Source organism: Schistocerca piceifrons, chromosome 1 (assembly GCF_021461385.2).
Source record: "Schistocerca piceifrons isolate TAMUIC-IGC-003096 chromosome 1, iqSchPice1.1, whole genome shotgun sequence".
NCBI lineage: Eukaryota > Metazoa > Arthropoda > Insecta > Orthoptera > Acrididae > Schistocerca > Schistocerca piceifrons.
Window position 1 is genome coordinate 58526224 of NC_060138.1, and position 23533 is coordinate 58549756.

The following is a 23533-nucleotide window of genomic DNA, read 5'->3' on the forward strand; positions in this document are numbered from 1 at the left end:
ACTAGACTTTATGGCTTACCCAAAGTTCATAAACCTGGGATTCCGTTGAGGCCAATTGTCAGCGCTATAGGCGGACCAACACACGAGTTAGCTAGACACCTTGCCTCAACGCTGCAGCCTTATGTTGGTAGGACGGACAGTCATATTAAAAATTCAGCTCATTTCATTGTCAAGTTAAAGGAAACGAGCGTGGGCCCGGATGATATCCTGGCCAGTTTTGACGTTGTGTCGTTATTTACCATGATTCCGGTAAACGAAGCTATCTTATGCATAGCGGATATTTTTCCTAACGATATTGTGGCATTATTCCGAGACTGCCACACCACAATCTACTTTCAATATAATAATAACTTTTATCAACAGACTGACGGGGCAGTCCTCTCAGTCCTGCTGTGGCTAACTTATTTATGGAGACTTTTGAACAAGGGGCGTTGCAGACTGCCAGTAAGAGACCAGCCAGATGGTGTCGCTATGTCGATGACACGTTCGTAGTATGGACACACGGAGCAGAGGAGTTCGATGCCTTCCTGACTCATTTAAACAGCATTAATCCGAAAATACAATTCACTATGGAGACAGAAAGGAATGGGCAATTGAACTTCCTGGATGTGTCTGTGATTAAACGACGGGACGGAACGTTGGGCCATAAGGTGCATAGAAAGCCCACACTTACTGATCGTTATCTACACAAAGATTCAAACCACCACCCTAGACAAAAAAGAGGTGTAATGAACTTTGGTAGAGACGGCTTACAATCTTTGTGAACCTGTTTATTTAAAAGATGAGATTGAACATCGACGGTCAACTTTCGTGAAGAATGGCTATTCTAGCAAGGATATAGATCGAGCACTTCGCTCTAGGCAGAGAATGAAGAGTAACGACGAACAACAGTCGTCCAAGGGCAAAGTTTTTCTTCCGTTCATTAATAAGGTCACAGATCGCATTGGGAAAGCTTTAGGAAAGTATGGGGTGGAAACTATTTTCAGACCGACTAGGAAAATAAAAGAATTTTTAAGGTCGGCAAAAGATGCACGGCACCCTTTGTGGTACCGATGTAAACCTGTCCACAACTACAAGGAATTTTATATACCCACGGTGTAGCCAAAGAGAAGTGTGAACACCCGTCTTGTCGAACATAAGAGGAATTGCCGCCTGGGTCACACGGATAAATCGGCCGTAGCGGAACATGTTTACCAGGAAGGTGATCATGAAATAACATTCAGCGAGACGAGCGTCATATCAAAAACCTGGCATTATTATGTACGCTTGTATAGAGAGGCTATCGAGATTGATAAACATCGTAATAATTTTAACAGGAAAGACGAAGGTGTTAAACTCGATAAAATCTGGCTGTCAGCGTCGCACCGCAAGCGTGACGATCGATTACTTTCAATCGAGAATGTTGGCACCACCAGGGACAATCTCATAGCCGACGCCACGTGATCGACAGTGGCGCCCTCTGTACTGCCCATATAATCAGCGCTTCCTCGAGTTCTCTTCGCAGTTCGCCGCTTTACCTCCGAGGTTGTCTCCCGCAGTCGGAGACGAAACATCAGGAGACAGGCCGTGGTCGAAGTATAAAACTATCAGCCCGGAAGTTTTAAGTGAAGACAATACCGGCTGTGAAAGTTTACGTTGTATGATTCAGGAAATGTTCAAAACGAATCATTTAATTGTGCAATGAACGCCAACTGATAAATAGCGTGCCACAGTGATCTCAAATGTTCGCACCATCAAGATCTAATGGGAACTGCTTGGGAGTTATAAATCATGCAGGACATTTGACGAGGTATTCACCCTTACAAAATGCGTATAGAATCATACTGGTGAAACGGGTGCTAAGAAGTGATGGAATATGGTGGCAAGCAAGCAAATGCGAAAAAGTCAGTTTCACGATGAGCTCCACGACAGACTGCCTGCAGCTACGTCTTAAATGATAGTGTTTTTTCTATTCTATAAAACAGACAAATCCGGCCTCTGGATGTTTGCTATCGTATAATGGTTCCAGGTGGTATGAACTACAATCTCATTCGTTTTTGAAGAGGGATAGCTTGCTTAAGGGGAGTATGATTTTTGTACGCGGACCAAGAACAAAGAGTAAGTTATTTTGACCAGCTATTGGTCATAAGAGAACTACTAGGAGAGCTACAACTATGTATGAGCACTTCATTTGACCATTTTGCCAGTTTTGCTTGCTGTGACGTTAATGTTCTCTACTGTCCGTGCAAGAGCCGCGCCTTACGATATTTTTCTCCTGTGCGTGATCACTTCCAACCTGTCGCAGAACAATAAATAACTTTCCAGCTAATTTAACATCCAGATTAACAATCGGCAGAATTGTATCAAGATCAGTTAACATCGATGCCTTAATGAACTGCTATACAACTCTCTTGATACTTCTAATTTCCGGCTTTTCTTTCACGTGTACTTCCTGTTCTAATCAGGATTGGTCGGAGTTGAAAAATTCCGTGCTCAAGGATGAGATAAGTTTGTTTATTTCATCTACAAATTTTCTGCCCGAATCCGCAGTTTGCTGTCTTCATATTACGTCTGGGAATTCTGTAGCTCTGAAGTTATGTAACATTCCACTCCCTCCCTTGCGATCACTGTAATCTATGTTTTCCGCAGTTTGATGTGCATAACGTAGTAGTTCACCATCAGGTACATAATGAATACGAATCAGCCTTGAAACGTGTAGACACGTTTTTGAAAAAAGTGCTCATTGCCCTCCTTTGCATATCCGTGGTTCTTGTGGTGCATTACACGGTCATATTGCTGAAGACTTACTCGAAATTTCTTCGTCATTGTTTGTTTAGAATGTTGCGGATGATTTACCATTAACGTAATTATGTTTAGTATCCGCTCATTGGACAACGAGTGTTTTTACTGTGTTTCACTGGAGACAGAATTTGTGTCTCCCTGTCCGCCATGGATGATCAGATACACACATCAAAAAAAGGTTTCACATCACCTTGGTTCCGAGAGTTCCGGGACTTGTACAGATATCGGGAATAGAGGTAAACATAAACATCATTTCCGCCCTTTTTATCGTTCATGAAAACCACACATTGCATGTTGTACGACCTTACAGCGAGACGTTCAGAGATGGTCGTCCTGATTGCTGTACACACCGGTACCTCTAATACCCAGTAGCACGTCCTCTTGCATTGATGCGTGCCTGTATTCGTCGTGGCCTACTATCCACAAGTTCCATAGAGGAACTGTTTGTCCAGATTATCCCACTCCTCAACGGCGATTCGGCGTAGATCCCTCAGAGTGGTTGGTGGCAACGTCGTCCATAAACAGCCCTTTTCAATCTATCCCAGGCATGTCCGATAGCGTTCGTGTCTGGAGAACATGATGGCCACTCTAGTCGAGCGAATTTTTTATCCTGAAGAAAGTGGTTCACAAGATGTGCATGTTGCGGGCGCGAATTGTCGTCCACAAAGACGAAAGCCTCACCAATATGCTGCCGATATGGTTACACTGTCGGGCGGCGGAGGCATTCACGTATCGTGCAGCCGTTACGGCGCCTCCTGTGACTACCATCGGTGTACTTCGGCCCCACATAATGCCACCCCAATACAGCAGGGAAGCTCCACCTTGCGGCACTCGTTGGATAATGTGTCTAAGGCGTGCAGCCTGACTTGGTTGCCTCCAGACACGTCTCCGACGATAGTCTGGTTGAAGGCATATGCGACACTCGGTGAAGAGAACGTGATGCCAATTCCGAGGTGTCCATTTGGCATGTTGTGGGCCCATTTGTACCGCGCGGCATGATGTCGTGATTGCAAAGGTGGACCTAGCCATGGACGTTTGGAGTGAGGTCGCGCATCATGCAGCCTATTCCGCTCAGTTTGCGTCGTGGCACGACATCCTGTGGCTGCACGAAAAGCATTATTAAATATGGTTGCGTTGATGTCAGGGTTCCCCAAAACCATAATCCGTAGGTAGCTGTCATCCACTGCAGTAGTAGCCTTTGGGCAGCCTGAGCGAGGCATGTCATCGACAGTTCCTGTCTCTCTGTATCTCCTCCAAGTCCATACAACATCGCCTTTGTTCGACGCCTGGACACTTCCCTTGTTGAAAGCCCTTCCTGGCACAAAGTAACATTGCGGACGCGATCGAACCGTGGTATTGACAGTATAGGCATGGCTGAACTATAGACAACACGAGCCGTGTACCTCCCTCCTGGTGGAATGACTGGAATTTATCGGCTGTCGAAGCCCCTCCCTTTAATAGGCGCTCCTCATGCATAGTTGTTTACATCTTTCGTCAGGTTTAGTGACAGCTGTGAACAGTCAAAGAGACTGTGTCCGTGATAAATATCCCCAGTCGACCTCTATTATCAGGAGTTCTGGGAATCGGGACGATGCAAAACATTTTTGGATAAGTGTAAGTGGTTCGACACCTGTTTCAGTATACTTTCGCTTATTATGCTCTTATTGCCATCGTTGTACACCTCATGTACACTGTTGGCACAGTCGAGCGTATACGACACCAAGTATTCAATTGGCTGATCTCGCAGAAACGCTAATATTTCATCTGCGACTTCTTTATCACCCTGGAAATTCCTGGACTTCCTTTCTGCTGAAATATCAACCTCGGCAACTATTGCTGAAGACATAATGCAACGTTTACTTTGTTGATCGTTGCCATTGCCCTGCGCCGTACCAACAGCACTAGCATTGTAGTATTGTTGCTAGTTGTTCGTCGACTGAACATTTCAGCTAGGCTCTGTCGCCTCATGCTGTACTCATTATTGGACATCTCCGTTGTCGCCCCCTGTTGCCGTTAGCAGCCAAGATGGTGGTTGCATGGTAGACGATATGTGCGAGCGTCGAACGGCGTAAACATCATTGACCTTTTGACTATACTGACTTACAAGGAACACCTTGAATGCAAGTCTCAAAGATACAGCCTTTTATTTAAAATAGCTTTGTACCCAGGAACCCACACATCAGCACTAATAGATAAAATAGCTATGCAAATTTTGAGACTGGCTCAAAATGGCTCTGAGGTCATCTGTCCCCTAGAACATAGAACTACTTAAACCTAACTAAACTAAGGACATCACACACATCCATACCCGAGGCAGGATTCCAACCTGCGACCGTAGCGGTCACGCGGTTCCAGACGGAAGCGCCTAGAACCACACGGCCACACAGGCCGGCTTTGAAACTGGTGGTCTAACAATAAACCACTTAGGTCACGTAGTCGAGTCTCAGTTGGACCTCGGATTACACAGTCTTCGATTTTATCCAGCGTTCACCTCTCGCTTTGCAGCCATCAAGGATGTGAGGAGTTACTAGGAACTACACGTAGATCGCATTACACCCAAAACTGCGGGTTCTCTTTCACCGGTTGGTTAACTGGGGAAGGTTAGGGATACGTAAATCGCCAAAGTGGCATCCAACAGAAAGAATAGCTCCAGGCTTGTAAATCACTCAAAAATATTACAAATAATGATGATAATATAATAATATAATACTAATAATAATCATTATTAGTATTATACTATTATATTATGTATATACACAATACAGTTTGTAAGGAACCTTCAGAGCGCTCATCCTAGTCGCCCAACTCCTATTTCTTACTATTGGGAATAAACTGCTTATTTTAAAAATTCGGCAACTTCAGCGACCAAAAAATGAACACGAAATTACAATGTGAGTTTAATCTGATTGATTAAAAATACATGTTAAATAATTTTTCAACGCTAAACTTAAATAATAGATGCTTAGCATTTTCATTAACAGTTCTTAGGTTTGTACATCTACAATCATTTCACCATTCATCGATCACACATTTACAGACAAATAGAACTAATCTCAAGGATATTTTGAATAGAGGGTTCTTAACGTATGACAAAATAAAAATATTGTAATTACTGCTCGGTTCTGAATAAATCAGTCTATGATCGCTCACACAGATGTTTCACAAAATATCTATGAGTACAACACGTTACCTTTTCAGAACCAGTTCAGAGAAGATGAACAAATCAAAGGAAGAGAAATTAAACATTAATTTCTCTTCCGTTGATTCGTTCATCTTCTCTGAATTGGCTATGAAAAGGTAACGTGTTATACTAATGTATATAGGAAGAAGCTTATCATTGTAGATTACAATGGCTGCTTGGGGTTTAAAAACCAACATTATTAAACACTTTCTTTTATTTGCTTACTGTTACACAAAGGTTGGCATAATTATAAATTTGAAACATGCATGGTATGTTTAATATTAATTCCTTCTTTTAACTCTCGGAATGATCTTTCAGCTTGATGTCTGTTACACGACTCGCACGTCATGTACGAAATGGCCGCACAGAGAGGCGTCCTCCTCGCAATGAATATGAACCTTAATACAAAGAAAAGTGTAAGCGTGGTGTTCACACTTTTTCTTATCAGTTGATGTACACATCCTATGTTATTATAGTATCTAAACAACGTAATAATATTGCTGTTACATATCCATTCAAATTCATTTGCCAGCACTCGAATAACGAAATCAAAAGGTAATAAATAATTATACATATCATTGAAAGGACGAAGGAAAACGTTAAAATTGAACATACTCTCATAACACCAGCACGATAGAACTGGTGGTGTAGACCAATATGGGCAATCATTATGGCATGGAACAGTATTTGTTGCAAGCAACAAGTGCTCTTAATTTTGGTCTGCTCCACATATATTCCGTCTATAAACACTGTCACAAAAATAAAACATTGCTAATGTTTTCTATCTTTGTTTAATTCTATCAGATGTACCTGAGAAACGAGGCGATTTAAGAAAGAGTGTCGCCTTTTAAGTTGTTACAAAACCTATGAAACCATTTTCTTTTCCATTTTGATGTTGATTGCTGAAGACCGTTTTGGAAGGATTCAAATATTACATATTGTAATGAGAGTCACTGTATGAGGATTTTTTGTTTGTTCGAAGGGAACATAGGAAAAACAGTAAGTGCAGAATCGGATTTATACGCAAAATTAAACATGAATTCCACGGTTGTTCTCCTTCAAATACTTAATTTTTAACGTGTTTTATATATCTGTTTTCATCAGTGACTTACAGTAAACACCCTGTTGTATACTATCGGCGTTAACTATTCACCAATAATCTGGAACAGTGGTTGCGATGACCAGTGTAAAAAAAGAAACAAGTGATCATCATCTTGGACGGAGGAACGTGGCGTCTCCCTTTTTCTAACAAAATGAATAGGGATTGTTAAAAAAATTGTTCAAATATGTGTGAAATGTTATGGAACTTAACTGCTAAGGTCATCAGTTCCTAAACTCAGACACTACTTATCCTAACTTATCCTAAGGACAAACACACACACACCCTTGCCCAAAGGAGGACTCGAACCTCCGCCAGGACCAGCCGCACAGTCCATGACTTCAGCGCCTTAGACCGTTCGGCTAATCCCATGCAGCAGTAGGGTTGTAACATGATAGTTAGCATAGGTCATGGCAAATGACGTAGCTGAAGCCTAACAAGGCGCCAGTACCAGTTACTATTGATACTGTAATCATACCTCACACCAGCCTGCGTGAGCTAAAACACATGCCTTTCGGCTTATTCTAATAATACAGTGTTGGCTCTCCTGCCAACCCACAACTTTGGCGACGAGGCAATACCACGTTCGTAAGTATACTGCCCTGATTTACTTGTGTAACGGCTTCGCCACCATCTCCAGATGTACTGTCCGAATTTTATCGCTTACAGAATCAGCAGACGCAGGCCTTACTGGATGCCCTTGGTCAGCTCGTCCAGTGTCACCGTGAGCTGCCACACGATGCGGCAGCCGCCGCTCCACCGCTAACGCAGCCACAACATGCAGTTGCACCAACTTTTCGTCCTTTTGACGCTGCGCTGGAAATCTGGACGGAGTGGTCACGCCAATTTGGATTCCATCTCGCCGCCTACACAATTCAAGGTAACGAGCGGCAGCCTTTTTTATTATCCTCCATCGGCGTGACCACGTACTGTGTGATAGTCAAATTATTTCCCCGACGCGACGTAGCTACTCTGTCCTACGACGAAATTTTGTCTGCATTAAATGCATATTTCAATGAATCAGTCAATGTAGTTGCCAAACGGTATACATTCTTTCGTACAAAACGTACGGCAGGTCAGACTAATCGGGAGTGGGTTGCAACCATGCAAGGCCCTACTAGGGATTGTGCTTTTGAGTGTCAATGTGGAGTCCCTTATTCAGATACTATGGTGCGTGATGCAATTGCACAGAATGTTTCAGATGTTCGTATACGGGAACAGATTTTGAAACTAGTCAATCCCTCCCTTCAACAAGTGATGGACATATTGGATCAGCAGGACACACTTGACTTTGCTCAGGAATCATTTGAAAGTACGCCACCCGTGTGTCAGGTTAACCGGCCCGCCGGGCGAGCTGCACGGAACAGTAAACAGTCCTTGCGCCTGGCGCGCCAAAGCCGCCTGGCTCTCAGCCACATGTACCGCGCCGGCAAGCAAATGCAGTGCTAAAATCATGCCCGCGGTGTGCTACTAGACATTCGCGTGAGAATTGCCTGTCACGCCAAGCTATTTGCTTTTACTGTAATAAAAAAGGACATGTTCAAAGTGTTTGCCAGAAAAAGCTCTGATCGGAAGCTCAAAACCATTCCAGGCCCTTTGCTTCGCGCCGGAATCGGAACCGTACCAAGGATACTCAGGCTCACGACATTTCGCCCATGGAAATTCATATAGTTCATGCCAGTCTGCCCAGTGCCACTCTCTCTAACAGTGACTGTGTTCGTCCCACAAATAGTGTGCGTCGACATCGCCAGAACTCCCGTCAAGTCGCAAGTGATTTTGTACCAGTGTCAGTTCATGTTGCACAAGACAGTTGCTCTTGTCGTCAGCAGGGCAATAAACTTTTTGTGGACTTGGACATTAACGGAAAAGTGATACCATTCCAGCTCGATACCAGATCTGCAGTTACACTGATCAATCAAGCCATGTACAAACTGCTGGGCACACCTCCGTTGTGTGCCACAACTGTTAAGTTAACTACCGATTCAGGTCACGAGCTCCCTGTGTTAGAACAGTGCAGCCTTATTGCAACATACAAGGGACAAACAAAACTTGTATCATTTTACGTCCTTTGTGCTTCTTCTGCAGTGAACTTGTTTGGTATCGATTTATTTCAGTTGTTTAACTTGTCTATAGTAAATCAGGTCCTATCAGTGAACCAGACTGTGCCTTCAGCCAGTGTTTCTCGTCTATGTGAAGAATTTGCAGACATTTTTGCACCGGGCCTCGGTTGCGCCAAGAACTATAAAGCACATTTGGAACTGAAAGTAAACACGCAACTGAAATTTTTAAGAGCGCGCAATGTTCCCCACGCATTGCGGGATGAGGTCGCAAAAACATTACACGATTTGGAATCACAAAGTGTAACTGAACGTGTGCAGGCTTCTCTCTGGGCATCACCCTTAGTAATTTTGCCAAAACCTTCCCGAAAATTGAGACTGTGTGTAGACTTCAAGGCAATAGTGAATCTACAACTAGTGACTGCAACTTTTCCTTTACCCTGCCCGGAAGATCTTTTTGACAAACTGTGCCCGTGTAAATATTTTTCGAAGTTGGACCTAGCAGATGCGTACTTGCAAATACCGGTGGACGAAGAATCCTAGCGCGTTTTGGTGGTTAACACGCATCTTGGTTTGTATCGATTCAAACGACTGCCATTCGGGTGTGCATCCACCCCTGCATTGTTTCAGCAATATCTCCAAACTGTTTGTGCGTCGGTCCCTACTGCAGCAAACTATCTGGACGATATTGTGATCTCCGGACAGACAGAAGAAGAACATTTAGCCAATCTCAGAAAATTATTTCAGGTCTTGCGCCAAAATGGTCTTCGCTTGCGGAAGGACAAATGTGTGTTTTTTGCTCGTGACTTACCATATCTCGGATATGTACTCAATGCCCAAGGCATACATCCTAGTCCCGAGCACCTCCGTGCCATACAGGACTTGCCTTCGCCACAGAATTTGAAGCAGCTACAAATTGTGCTGGGAAAAATCAATTACTACCATAAATATGTGCGCCACGCCTCTTCCATTTCAGCTCCGCTTCATCGCTTACGCCGTAAAGGTGTTCCGTTCGTCTGCACGACGAAATGCGAACGCGCCTTTCGCCAGTTGAAATCGGCGTTGCTTTCTAATAGTTGCCTTACGCCATTCGATCCCCGGAAGCCCCTTTTGTTGATGGTGGATGCATCGGATTTCGGGATCGGTGCTGTGATTGCGCACAAAGATGGTTCGCACGATTGCCTTTGCATCCAAATTGCTCTCGTCTGCGCAACGAAATTATTCACAAATCGAGAAAGAAGCACTGGCTCTCGTATTTGGTGTTACAAAGTTTCATGATTAAGGTTTGTCGTCTGTGATGATGGTAAAGTGACGACCATACAAGAAGACATCGCTTTTTCATCCGACCAAGCCTGTACCTCCACGTACAGCGCAGAAATTCATTCGCTGGTCTATTTTCCTCTCGCAGTACCGCTACGATATCTTGTATCGGTCCACTGCTAAGCACGGAAACGCCGATGCGTTTTCCCGTTTGCCTGTAGCTGAGGATAGAGCATTCGATTCCTCCGAACTTGCTTGCATGTTCATTGATTCGGAAACCGATGACGTGGTCGAATCGTTTCCAATTGATTTTCGTCGTGTAGCTACAGCCACAGTTGCCGACCCCGTACTTGCTACCGTTCTGCGTTTTGTTGCTACGCAATGGCCCTTGTCAAAATCACGGATCGGGGATCCGTTGGTTCGCCGACGTTTTTCTCACAAGGAGAGACTTTTTGTACGACGTGGTGTTTTGCTGTAGCATTCTGATAATGATCAGTCCAGGGTCGTGGTCCCACGTTCGTTACAGTCCTCTGTCTTACAGCTTCTCCACTAAGGACATTGGGGTATAGTGAGAGCGAAACGAACTTGCTCGTCAGCGCTGTACTTGGTTCGGAATCGATGCCGTGATTACGAATATATGCTCTTCTTGCATGGTGTGTGCCGAACAACAATCAGCACCACTGCGGAAATTCTTTGCATGGCCAAAAGCCACTTCCCCTTGGCAACGCTTACACATCGATTTTGCTGGTCCATTCTGGAATGCTCGATGGTTCGTTGTGGTAGATTCATTCAGTAATTTTCCTTTTGTTGTCCGGATGTCTTCCACGACGTCATCTGCCACCATCCAAGCGTTATCTGCTATCTTTTGTGTGGTGTCACCGCCAGACACCAGACTTGTTAGGTGGTAGCCTTTAAATCGGCCGCGGACCGTTAGTATACGTCGGACCCGCGTGTCGCCACTATCAGTGATTTCAGACCGAGCGCCGCCACACGGCAGGTCTAGAGAGACTTCATAGCACTCACCCCAGTTGTACAGCCGACTTTGCTAGCGATGGTTCACTGACAAATTACGCTCTCATTTGCCGAGACGATAGTTAGCATAGCCTTCAGCTACGTCATTTGCTACGACCTAGCATGGCGCCAGTACCAGTTACTATTGATACTGTAATCATACCTCACGCCAGCCTGCGTGAGCTAAAACGCGTGCCTTTCGGCTTCCTCTAATAATACGGTGTTGGCTCTCCTGCCAACCCACAACACTAACAGTCAAAGATAAGTATTGTCAATCTTCTTTATTGTAAGAAAAACTGTTAATGTCATTTCCTTGAACTGCTGTATAGCTAGAAGGCAGCATCCTTTAGGCACCCTGTAAGAGACAAGTTGGCAGGACCCCACAATGGTGACAAGGATGTGATCGTATACAATGTTCCTGTTGTCAAACTCAGAGAACAGATTTTGAAATCATTTTTGCAGGTAGTGCAAATACTCGATCACTACGATTCAGGTGCCCTGTCAGCTGTTACATCTGAGCAACCAGCTATTTCTCGGATTGAGTTCCTTGTCTGCGATCGGCCCATTCCGTGGCGGCTTGCGATAGCCAAGCTGAGTAAAGAACACCTTAAAACGCCGCGTAAGCAGTTCGCGAAACAGGCGGTCACACAGGCGAACAGAATGAAGTCTTGACCTTGGCGTATGTGATTTGAATAACACCAAGACGGTCTGGCTTGTTACGCTTGTGGTAGGAAAGGACATGTACGAGGGTTATTCCAAAAGTAAGGTCCGATTGATTGCCAAATTGAAACCACAGTGAACATCAGAAATGTTTTACTTGTAACAATTAGCTACACCTCTCAGCTACTTCTCTACGTAGTCGCCGTTCTGACTTAGACTTTTGTCATAGCGTTATACCAACTTTTCAATAGCCTCATCATAGAAGGCAGCCGCCAGTGCTTTCCACCAATTCTCCACGCTGGCCTACACCTCGTTGTCTGTGTCAAAATGTTGTCTTCAAAGACAGCGGTTCATGTGACCAGAGATGAAACTCAGGGGGAGACAATTGCGGACTGTATTGTGGGTAATCTCACATTTCCATTTGAAAACGATGCAGGAGCATCTTCATTGCCCCTGCAGAATTCGGCTGAGAATTGTCGTGAAGACGAAACAGCACGACAGTTATATAATGTTGGCTGCATAGCTTCAGGCGAAATTTCTCACCAGGCCCTCGTACTTGGCGGCGGACACTATTTTCTAGACATCTTTACGCACTCACTGCGAGCTCAGAAATGAGAGGAGCGACGTGATGCTAACTGGGGTTATACTAGAGACACTACCCAACACATCTGTGCAAAGCTTTATCGGATTTTCATAGTCGTTTCCATTTCGCGACCGATCGGACCTTACTTTTGGAATAACCCTCGTACATTCCGTATGTTTGTAGCGGAACAAACAAGAATTCGGGCCATGTCATTAATGCAGTATAAGCAAAGTCTACAACAGGCGTCAGCAAACCTAGCAAGAGTGCAGTTTCTTCAATGATACACCACTCAAACGAACTTTTTGTTCATTTACTTCTGTACGGGAAATGTGCGAAATTTCAGTTTGTCAGAGGCACCCATGTCTATCATCACACAACACCGCTGTCAAAACCTAGCACGCACCTAACGGATTATAATGGACAAGACATTCTCATTCTCTGAACATGAACTTCACCTGCCATGCATCACTCGCATTTGCGAACAATGACTTTTATGGTGCTACAGTCACACAAACTTGAGAACATATTTGGTCTTTATTAATCTGAGTCGTTTGGCTTCAACACATAGAAAAATGTGTTGTCAGTGTCTGCATTCAATGCAAAAGACCGAGTAGCTCGCTTGCTAAAAGAGTTCCCGGAACCCCTTTCTGAAGGTTTAGTCAACGCTAGCAATTTTGTTGCACGTACTACTCAGAGCCAATGCTCAGCCGAAATTTTGCCTAGCCATAACTATTCCCATTGCATTATGGGACAAATTCGCAGCTGAACGTGAAGAATTGCGAGATATCGGAGTTATTAAGCCCATATCAGCTAGTCAATGGGCAAGTGCATTGGAGAAGCTCCCCAAACCTTCAGGTCGCATTCGCCTCTATGGTAACTTGAATTCTACAGTCAACCCACAGCCTGCAACTGACGCTTATGCAGTGCCACGCCCAGAGGATCTCATGCAAAAATTAGGCGCTGGACGCTACTTTTCGAAAATTGATTTGCGTGACGCATATCTTCAAAAATCGTTCGATCAAGAACCTCAAATAGTGTGTGTAGTAAGTACTCATTTGCGTTTTCCTTCTGACAGTGCTTCCACACCCGTCATTTGCCGACGGTATTTGGAACAGCTGACTGCTGCAGTGCCAAACTGTTTCAACTATTTGGTCGATTTTGCTGCAGCAGGCCGTACACCTGAAGATATTGCAAATTTACGTCCATTGGTTAGTGTGTTTTCCAATGCAGGGGTAAAGTGTGGAATCGAGAAGTCGTGCCAAAAACTCCTCTTCTCAATTCTATACAATACCTCCTCATAAGTTATGTGATCTACCCATCTAATCTTCAGCATTCTTTAATAGCACCACATTTCGAAAGATCCTATTCTCTTCTTGTCCAAACTATTTATCGTCCATGTTTCACTTCCATACAGGGCTACACTCCATACAAATACTTTCAGAAACGACTTCCTGACATTTAAATCTATACTTGACATTTAAATCTATACTTGACGTTAACAAATTTCTATTCTTCAGAAACGCTTTCCTTGCCATTGCCAGTCTACATTTTATATCCTCTCTACTTCGACCATCATCAGTTATTTTGCTCCCCAAATATCAAAACTTCTTTACTACTGTAAGTGTCTCATTTCCTAATCTAATTCCCTCAGCATCACCCGATTTAATTTGACTACATTCCATTATCCTCGTTTTGCTTTTGTTGATGTTCATCTTATATCCTGCTTTCAAGACACTGTCCATTCCGTTCAACTGCTCTTCCAAGTCCTTTGTAATTCTGTCAGAGACAGCAATGTCATCGGCGAACCTCAACGTTTTTATTTCTGGTCCACGGATTTTAATACCTACTCCGAATTTTTCTTTTGTTTCCTTTACTGCTTGCTCAATATACAGATTGAATAACATCGGGGAGAGGCTACTAACCTGTCTCACTCCCTTTCCAACCACTGCCTCCCTTTCATGCCCCTCGACTCTTGAGACTGCCATCTGGTTTCTGTACAAATTGTAAATAGCCTTTCGCTTCCTGTATTTTACCCCTGCCACCTTTAGAATTTGAAACAGAGTATTCCAGTCAACATTGTCAAAAGCTTTCTGTAAGTCTTCGAATGCTAGAAACGTAGGTTTGCCTTTCCTGAACCTTCCTTCTAAGATAAGTCGTAGGGTCAATATTGCCTCACGTGTTCCAACATTTCTTGGAATCCAAACTGATCTTCGCCGAGGTCGGCTTCTACCAGTTTTTCCATTCGTCTGTAAAGAATTCGCGTTAGTATTTTGCAGCTGTGGCTTATTAAACAGATAGTTCGGTAATTTTCACATCTGTCAACGCCTGCTTTCTTTGAGATTGGAATTATTATATTCGTCTTGAAGTCTGAGGGTATTTATTAACAAATAGTTCGAACGAAATCATTGGTGACGATGGGACTCGGCTCTTTCACTTTGACGACACAAAGTAAACGGAAGGTCAGCAATCGACTGTCTCAATGGTAGTCTACTTATTGCACATAGTCAGTATCGGTTATGCTGTCTTATCGACTGCATATATCCCTTCTTTGTCTTGGAGATTTCTTCTTGCGTGTGTGCCTGCATTCCTAATTTCCTTTGACTGATGCTTAGATTAGGTGGTACTTTTTTTATTTCCAGTACTCTTATTAGATGTTACTAGTTCTGAAATCCGGTAATTTTGAAATTGTTGGTCAGACAGTCATAACCTCGAAATACGATAGTTTGCGGGCTTGTTCGCCTGAGCTTAAAATTTCTACGAGGAAGCGTTGCATGACGGCGCCCCTACTGCGCCGTTCCATCCGCTGGGGAACCCTTTTTTTTTTTCTTTCTTTTTGGTTATCAGTCTACTGACTGGTTTGATGCGGCCCGCCACGAATTCCTTTCCTGTGCTAACCTCTTAATCTCAGAGTAGCACTTGCAACCTACGTCCTCAATTATTTGCTTGGCGTATACCAATCTCTGTCGTCCTCTACAGTTTTTCCCTCTACAGCTCCCCCTAGTACCATGGACGTCATTCCTCATGTCTTAGCAGATGTCCTATCATCCTGTCCCTTCTCCTTATCAATGTTTTCCACATATTCCTTTCCTCTTCGATTCTGCGTAGAACCTCCTCGTTCCTTACCTTATCAGTCCACCTAATTTTCAACATTCGTCTATAGTACCATATCTCAAATGCTTCGATTCTCTTCTGTTCCGGTTTTCCTACAGTCCATGTTTCACTACCATGCAATATTGTACTCCAGACGTACATCTTCAGAAATTTCTTCCTCAAATTAAGGCCGGTATTTGATATTAGTAGACTTCTCTTGGCCAGAAATTCCTTTATTGCCATAGCAAGTCTGCTTTTGATGTCCTCCTTGCTCCGTCCGTCATTTTTTATTTTACTGCCTAGGTAGCAGAATTCCTTTACTTCATTGACTTCGTGACCATCAATCCTGATGTTAAGTTTCTCGCAGTTCTCATTTCTACTACTTCTCATTACCTTCGTCTTTCTCCGATTTACTCTCAAACCATACTGTGCACTCATTAGACTGTTCATTCCGTTCAGCAGATCATTTAATTCTTCTTCACTTTCATTCAGCAATGTCATAAGCGAATCGTATCATTGATATCCTTTCACCTTGTATTTTAATTCCACTCCTGAACCTTTCTTTTACTTCCATCATTGCTTCCTCGATGTACAGATTGAAGAGTAGGGGCGAAAGGCTACAGCCTTGTCTTACACCCTTCTTAATACGAGCACTTCGTTCTTGATCGTCCACTCTTATTATTCCCTCTTGGTTGTTGTACATATTGTATATGACCCGTCTCTCCCTATAGCTTACCCCTCCTTTTTTCTGAATCTGGAACAACTTGCACCATTTTATATTGTCGAACGGTTTTTCCAGGTCGACAAACCCTATGAAAGTGTCTTGATTTTTCTTTAGCCTTGCTTCCATTGTTAGCCGTAACGTCAGAATTGCCTCTCTCGTCCCTTTACTTTTCCTAAAGCCAAACTCATCGTCACGTAGCGCATTCTCAATTTTCTTTTCCATTCTTATGTATATTATTCTTGTAAGCAGCTTCGATGCATGAGCTGTTAAGCTGATTGTGCGATAATTCTCGCACTTGTCAGGTCTTGCCGTCTTCGGAATTGTGTGGATGATGCTTTTCCGAAAGTCAGATGGTATATCGCCAGACTCATATATTGTACACACCAACATGAGTAGTCGTTTTGTTGCCACTTCCCCCAATGATTTTAGAAATTCTGATGGAATGTTATCTATCCCTTCTGCCTTATTTGACCGTAAGTCCTCCAAAGCTCTTTTAAATTCCGATTCTAATACTGGATCCCCTATCTCTTTTAAATCGACTCCTGTTTCTTCTTCTGTCACATCAGACAAATCTTCACCCTCATAGAGGCTTTCAAAGTATTCTTTCCACCTATCTGCTCTCTCCTCTGCATTTAACAGTGGAATTCCCGTTGCACTCTTAATGTTACCACCGTTGCTTTTAATGTCACCAAAGGATGTTTTGACTTTCCTGTATGCTGAGACTGTCCTTCCGACAATCATATCTTTTCCGATGTCTTCACATTTTTCCTGCAGCCATTTCGTCTTAGCTTCCCTGCACTTCCTATTTATTTCATTCCTCAGCGTCTTGTATTTCTGTATTCCTGATTTTCCCGCAACATGTTTGTATTTCCTCCTTTCATCAATCAACAGAAGTATTTCTTCTGTTACCCATGGTTTCTTCGCAGCTTCCTTCTTTGTACCTATGTTTCCCTTCCCAACTTCTGTGATGGCCCTTTTTAGAGATGTCCATTCCTCTTCTATATTGCTGTATCTATAGCTTTAGATAACTTCAAACGTATCTCGTCATTCCTTAGTACTTCCGTATCCCACTTCTTTGCATATTGATTCTTCCTGACTTATGTCTTGAACTTCAGCCTACTCTGCATCACTACTATATTGTGATCTGAGTCTCTATCTGCTCCTGGGTACTCCTTACACTCCAGTATCTGATTTCGGAATCTCTGTCTGACCATGATGTAATCTAACTGAAATCTTCCCGTATCTCCTGGCCTTTTCCAAGTATACCTCCTCCTCTTGAGATTGTTGAACAGGGTATTCGCTATTACTAGCTGAAACTTGTTACAGAACTCAATTAGTCTTTCTCCTCTTTCATTCATTGTCCCAAGCCCATATTCTCCTGTAACCTTTTCTTCTACTCCTTCCCCTACAACTGCATTCCAGTCGCCCATGACCATTAGATTTTCGTCCCCCTTTACATACTGCATTACCCTTTCAATATCCTCATACACTTTCTCTATCTGTTCATCTTCAGCTTGCGACGTCGGCATGTATACCTGAACTATCGTTGTCGGTGTTGGTCTGATGTCGATTCTGATTAGAACAACCCGGTCACTCAACTGCTCACAGTAACACACCCTCTGCCCTACCTTCCTATTCATAACGAATCCTACACCTGTTATACCATTTTCTGCTGCTGCTGATATTACCCTTTACTCATCTGACCAGAAATCCTTGTCTTCCTTCCACTTCACTTCACTTCACTGACCCCTACTATATCTAGATTGAGCCTTTGCATTTCCCTTTTCAGATTTTCTAGTTTCCCTACCACGTTCAAGCTTCTGACATTCCACGCCCCGATTCGCAGAATGTTATCCTTTCGTTGATTATTCAATCTTTTTCTTATGGTAACCTCCCCCTTGGCAGTCCCCTCCCGGAAATCCCAATGGGGGACTATTCCGGAATCTTTTGCCAATGGAGAGATCATCATGACACTTCTTCAAATATAGGCCACATGTCCTGTGGATACACGTTACGTGTCTATAATGCAGTGTTTTCCTTTGCTTTCTGCATCCCACACAACCCCAAATGTCTCCTCCCCTGCTGCATTCTTTGCGAAGCTAGGGCCAGGTAATTTGTTACACACACTAACAGATCCTACAACTTCAAAACTGGAGCATAGATGTAGCTATAAGTCATAAATACAAAGTGCTGTGGGGTAGCAGTTCTTCACCTATATAACCATGACTTACCATATGTAAAGCAGTTATCACCACGAAAACTGTCTGGTGAGTGCTGTTAATTTAACTTCCGTGGATGACCATCGAAACTTTTCTCTCCGACTTCGAAAAAATGACACCAGCGAGGAAAAATTTGGGTTGATCTGACAACATTCGTATCTGTAAGGATACCACAGTGGACCCTATCAAACAACGTGCTACAAAATTACATACACAATCGCTAGGCCACAGTACTGAAAATTTAAAGTTAAGATTATCATTCAGTTCAGTAACGGGAGTTAATAGAGCTAAGTGGTTAGAAGAACCAAAGAAAAGACCTTTTTCAGTGTAGCCATGATTTTGTAACTGGAGTAAGAGATGAGAACAGGGAAGTCACCGTATACCCCATACACAAAATTTTCATACACTTTTATATTACAGTTACTGTGGAGGACTGCGCATAACATTTAGTGCTACTTTCTGTAGGTTTGAAAACCACCCGTTTTCTCTCCCGCTGACTCCACAACTATACGAAAATCACGCTTCCAGCGGAGCAATTGACGGACGTGGCTCTTCATTCACTGTACAGCTTCCCAATCGATCTGTCTGCTGTGGACAGAAATGTGCTGTTGATGACTAATGGAGGCAGTCGTGCAGGCGAGAGCCTTAACCGAGGCTACGTCAGAACATGTAAACGGTCGCAATAACGATGTGTGCTTCAGCTTAGTGGGCTAGTAAATCACAAACACTCGCCTATATGGCGATATGTGGTGCATGTTTATGACGTCCGATCTCGGCGGCAGTGTCATGCTTACATTGAGGAACAGTGGTAGCAACTCCTGCAGCCCGTCCACGCAAATAAATACACATAAGGGAATGAGGAACATAAGTATGCTGATGGTTATGTTTCTGATTAGTACACGCCATTCCCAGCTTTCACTTATCGTATACAGAAAGTGTAGGTATGTGGTAGTCTCTTTCTTTTTAACTGGTCATAGAGAGGTATGTCACACATTTTCAGTAGCAAATAATATTCGAGACAGGAAACTGTAAATAATGAAAATTGTTCTAAGGAACCACACTTTCAGACTTCAGCTGATAGATTCATTTCTGGATAACGCAAATGGCCACCAACGACTCATTTACATTACATTCCTTGTAAAGAATAAGAACGAACGCCCCGATTAGGATATGTCCTATAGTGATAGCGTTTTCCTAATGAGATGGATCTCTCAGAATTTGAAATAAAGTTGTTGATTACATTAACGCCTTTGAGAGGGTATGGGAAAGAAATTTCTGGAAATTTATAAACCCGTTGAGCGAATGGCAACGAAACCACTACTGCAGTTGATGCGTAGTATTTATCTGATTAAAGACATACCATCAAACTTTCGACAAAATTGTAATCTTAGCTAACGTGTGGATGATATTAAGTGCGAGAACTATTGCACATCCTCATGCATTCAAGTTGCTAAGAAGAAAAACAATACAGAAGAATGGGTAAGATAACTGAAAATCTCCTACGGACGCACGGTTTGTCTTTAGGTAAAGTTAATACGCTAGAGGTAGTTCTGGGGTTGTGTTTATGATTTTTTTCATTATCAATGCTGAAAATAAAGACTCATTCATAGAACACGTGAACCTTGAAAAAGTGTTAGTTATGAACATCTTGCTCCATTATATATTGCCTCTGAGAAAAATATGACGAAGCTACATGAGAAAGCGGGTAATATATAATATGTAGGAGAAGCAAGAGGGTGCAGTAACAGTTCGGATTCAAATAGGTGTACGACAGGGATGCAATCATTCGCCCCTGCTGTTCAATCTATACAGCGAAGAAGCAATGACGGAAATAAAAATAAAGGTTCAAAACTGGCATTGAAACTGAGATGTGGAAAGCGGTCATTGATAAGATTCGCTAATTATGCTGCCATTCACAGTGAAACTGAATAAGTGTTACAGGACTCGCTGAATGCAATCAACTGAGCAAAGAGTGTAGAATATGGATTCAGAGCAAAATCGAGAAAGACGAAAGTATATTATACGCAGCATGTCGCGCCTCTTCATCGTACTTCGTCCAGGTAATCGGCACCATGTTTTCAATCATTGCTTTTGGATTTGACCTTGAACACCGCACACGAAAACCAGACTATTTGTGTTATGATTTTTACACAACGCGGCAATATGATGATGTTCTACTACCGAAATCGGTCAAGACATATCAAATGTGTAACAAGACTGGTGACGAGTTCTCATCACTCAATAACAGTGTGTTACGTCAATTTTCGTAATGTAACGATTCTTGCAACAAAGAAAAATGACATTTCGAAAAAAACTTTCCGTTATTGTTTGTTCTTAAAATAACCTTGGACACCTGCCCCAAGCTACTTTACGTGTGAACACCACATCTATACAAAGAATGACACATTAAAGAAATTGAAGGTGAGCAACTGACGAACATATGTAGAGGACTTTTTGAATTGGGATGCCTTTCGAGTAATACGATTTTGCTCTACACGACTTCGAATTCTGCTCCTCTGTGAACTACTTCATCTCAGAGTAGGACGTAAACACCATGTCTTCTGTTATCTGCTGTATGTAGGATGTTTGTTTAACCTGGGGCAACTAAATATCTTGAAAACGACGCATTCACACGAGAAAAACGTTTCAAGCGAATAGTTAATGTTACTATAAAGGGCATCAGCCTATTGGTTGTTACCCATGTCCTGAACATTGAACATCCATCCTGCGTGTGCGGCATCAACTCCCCATTGTCAACTGAGTAGCTCCTCATTTTTGTGGCATATTGGATTTCTACGTCAGAAAGTGCGTACGGCTTACTCAATTCATTGTTTACTACTCGTTGCAGATGGCAGTGAAATCGACAAATACTAAGTGTGCGCATTTTTGCAATTAATGGTTCAAATGGCTCTGAGCACTATGGGACTTAACATCTGAGGTCATCAGTCCCCTGAACTTAGGTTAGTTAGGTTTAAGTTGTTCTAAGGACGTAACACACATCCATGGCCGGTCGCGCGGTTCCAGACTGAAGCGCCTAGAACGGCTCGGCCATAGCGGCCGGCATTTTGCAATTAAGTTCCTACTTGAAAATACAAAACTGCTATCTCCCACGTAGGAGGGATGGTTAGGAGGTGGCCAGTTGCAGCATAGAGAGACGTCCCCTTAATGTTTTCGCATGATGCGTTGTTTTGTGTCGAGTTAAAGGAACATCGAATGTATTGCGGTATCTGTGTTCCTCTGCAGTTTTGCCTTCTGCTTCTCTCTCTACTGCAACGGAAGATAGGACAGCAGGCATTATAATCTCGTCCCCTCTTCTATTATGTATTTTTCACGTGTTGCTGTCCACGCCGATTCTGCGGAGAATCTTTGCATTGTTTATTTTATTGATAGTCTAAGGTAAACAAAAAGTCGATTTTTATTAATAGAACATGCCATACCGTAAGAAGAACGTCAGAGAATAATTCCAGGACGGAAGCAATGCTGGACTTTTGATACACAACCTCTTATGAGGAAATATGTTTGGCATAAACTCATTGGCACTGTCAATAAGGAAACTAGTTTATCAGCGCAATGAAGAGCTGAAGAACACGTAACGAAGATTTATAACGGTCATTCATTAGCTGCAGCTGAAGTGATAACGTCATACACGAATTGGAGAACTGGTGTAGATCGGATGACTAATGCCGTGGTCACTGACAACTACCACCAGCATGCAACGACGATAACGAGGACGACAACAACGACAACGACAAGTACAACGACAACGACAAGTACAACGACAACGACAAGTACAACGACAACGACAAGTACAACGACAACGACAAGTACAACGACAACGACAAGTACAACGACAACGACAAGTACAACGACAACGACAAGTACAACGACAACGACAAGTACAACGACAACGACAAGTACAACGACAACGACGATAACGACCAAGGCAGTTACGTTTTCCGTATTTGCTCAAATGTACGCTTTAACGTGCAGGATCTTATAATTATTACACTGACAAAATGCGTTGCAGTATACACTGAAGTGCCAAAGAAACTGGTATAGGCATGCGTATTCACATACAGGGATATGGAAACATGCAGAATACGGCGCTGTGGTATATAAGAAAACAAGTGTGTGGCTCAGTTGTTGATCCGTTATTGCTGCTTCCATGGCAGGTTATTGAGATTTAAGCGAGTCTGATCTTGGTGTTAGAGTCGCCGCACGAGCGATGGTACACAGCATCTCCGACGTAGCGATGAAGGGCGGATTTTCCCGTACGACCATTTCACGAGTGTACCGTGAATGTCAGGAATTCGGTAAATCATCAAATCTCCGACCACTGCCACCGGAAAAGATCTTGAAAGAACGAGTCCAACGGCGACTGAAGAGAATCGTTCAACGTGTCAGAAGTGCAATCCTTCCGCATATTTCTGCCGATTCCAATGTTGGGCCACCATCAAGCGTCAGTGTGTGAACGATTCAACGAAAAATCATCGATATGGGTTTTCGGAGTAGAAGGACCACTCATGTACTCTTGATAACCACACGACACGGAAACACGTTGCCTTGTCGGACGAGTCGTTTTCTCACATTGCATCGAGTGGACGGACGTGTACGGGTCTAGAGGCAACCTCATGAATCCATGGAGCCTGAATATCAGCAGGAGCCTGTTCCAGCTTGTGGAAGCTGTGTAATGGTCTGAAGCGTGTACAGTTGGAGTGATATGCGACCCCTGATACGTCTAAATACTTCTCTGACAGGCGACACATAGGTAAGCATCCTATCTGATCAGCTGCATCCTTTCACGTCCATTGTGCATTCCGAAGGACTTGGGCAACTGCAGCAGAACAATGCGATGCGCCACACGTCCA

The 23533-nt window shown here is 43.2% G+C and overlaps 1 protein-coding gene across 1 annotated transcript in view; it reads left to right on the forward strand.

The window, feature by feature from the left end:
• The window catches only part of LOC124776365 (putative uncharacterized protein DDB_G0283431), a 72687-nt gene that overhangs the window by 24354 nt on the left and 24800 nt on the right, over positions 1–23533 (forward strand). The window contains exon 2 of the mRNA XM_047251357.1: positions 22375–22579. Coding sequence (XP_047107313.1) covers positions 22375–22579 — 205 coding nt within the window. The remainder of the gene's footprint in view (positions 1–22374; positions 22580–23533) is intronic.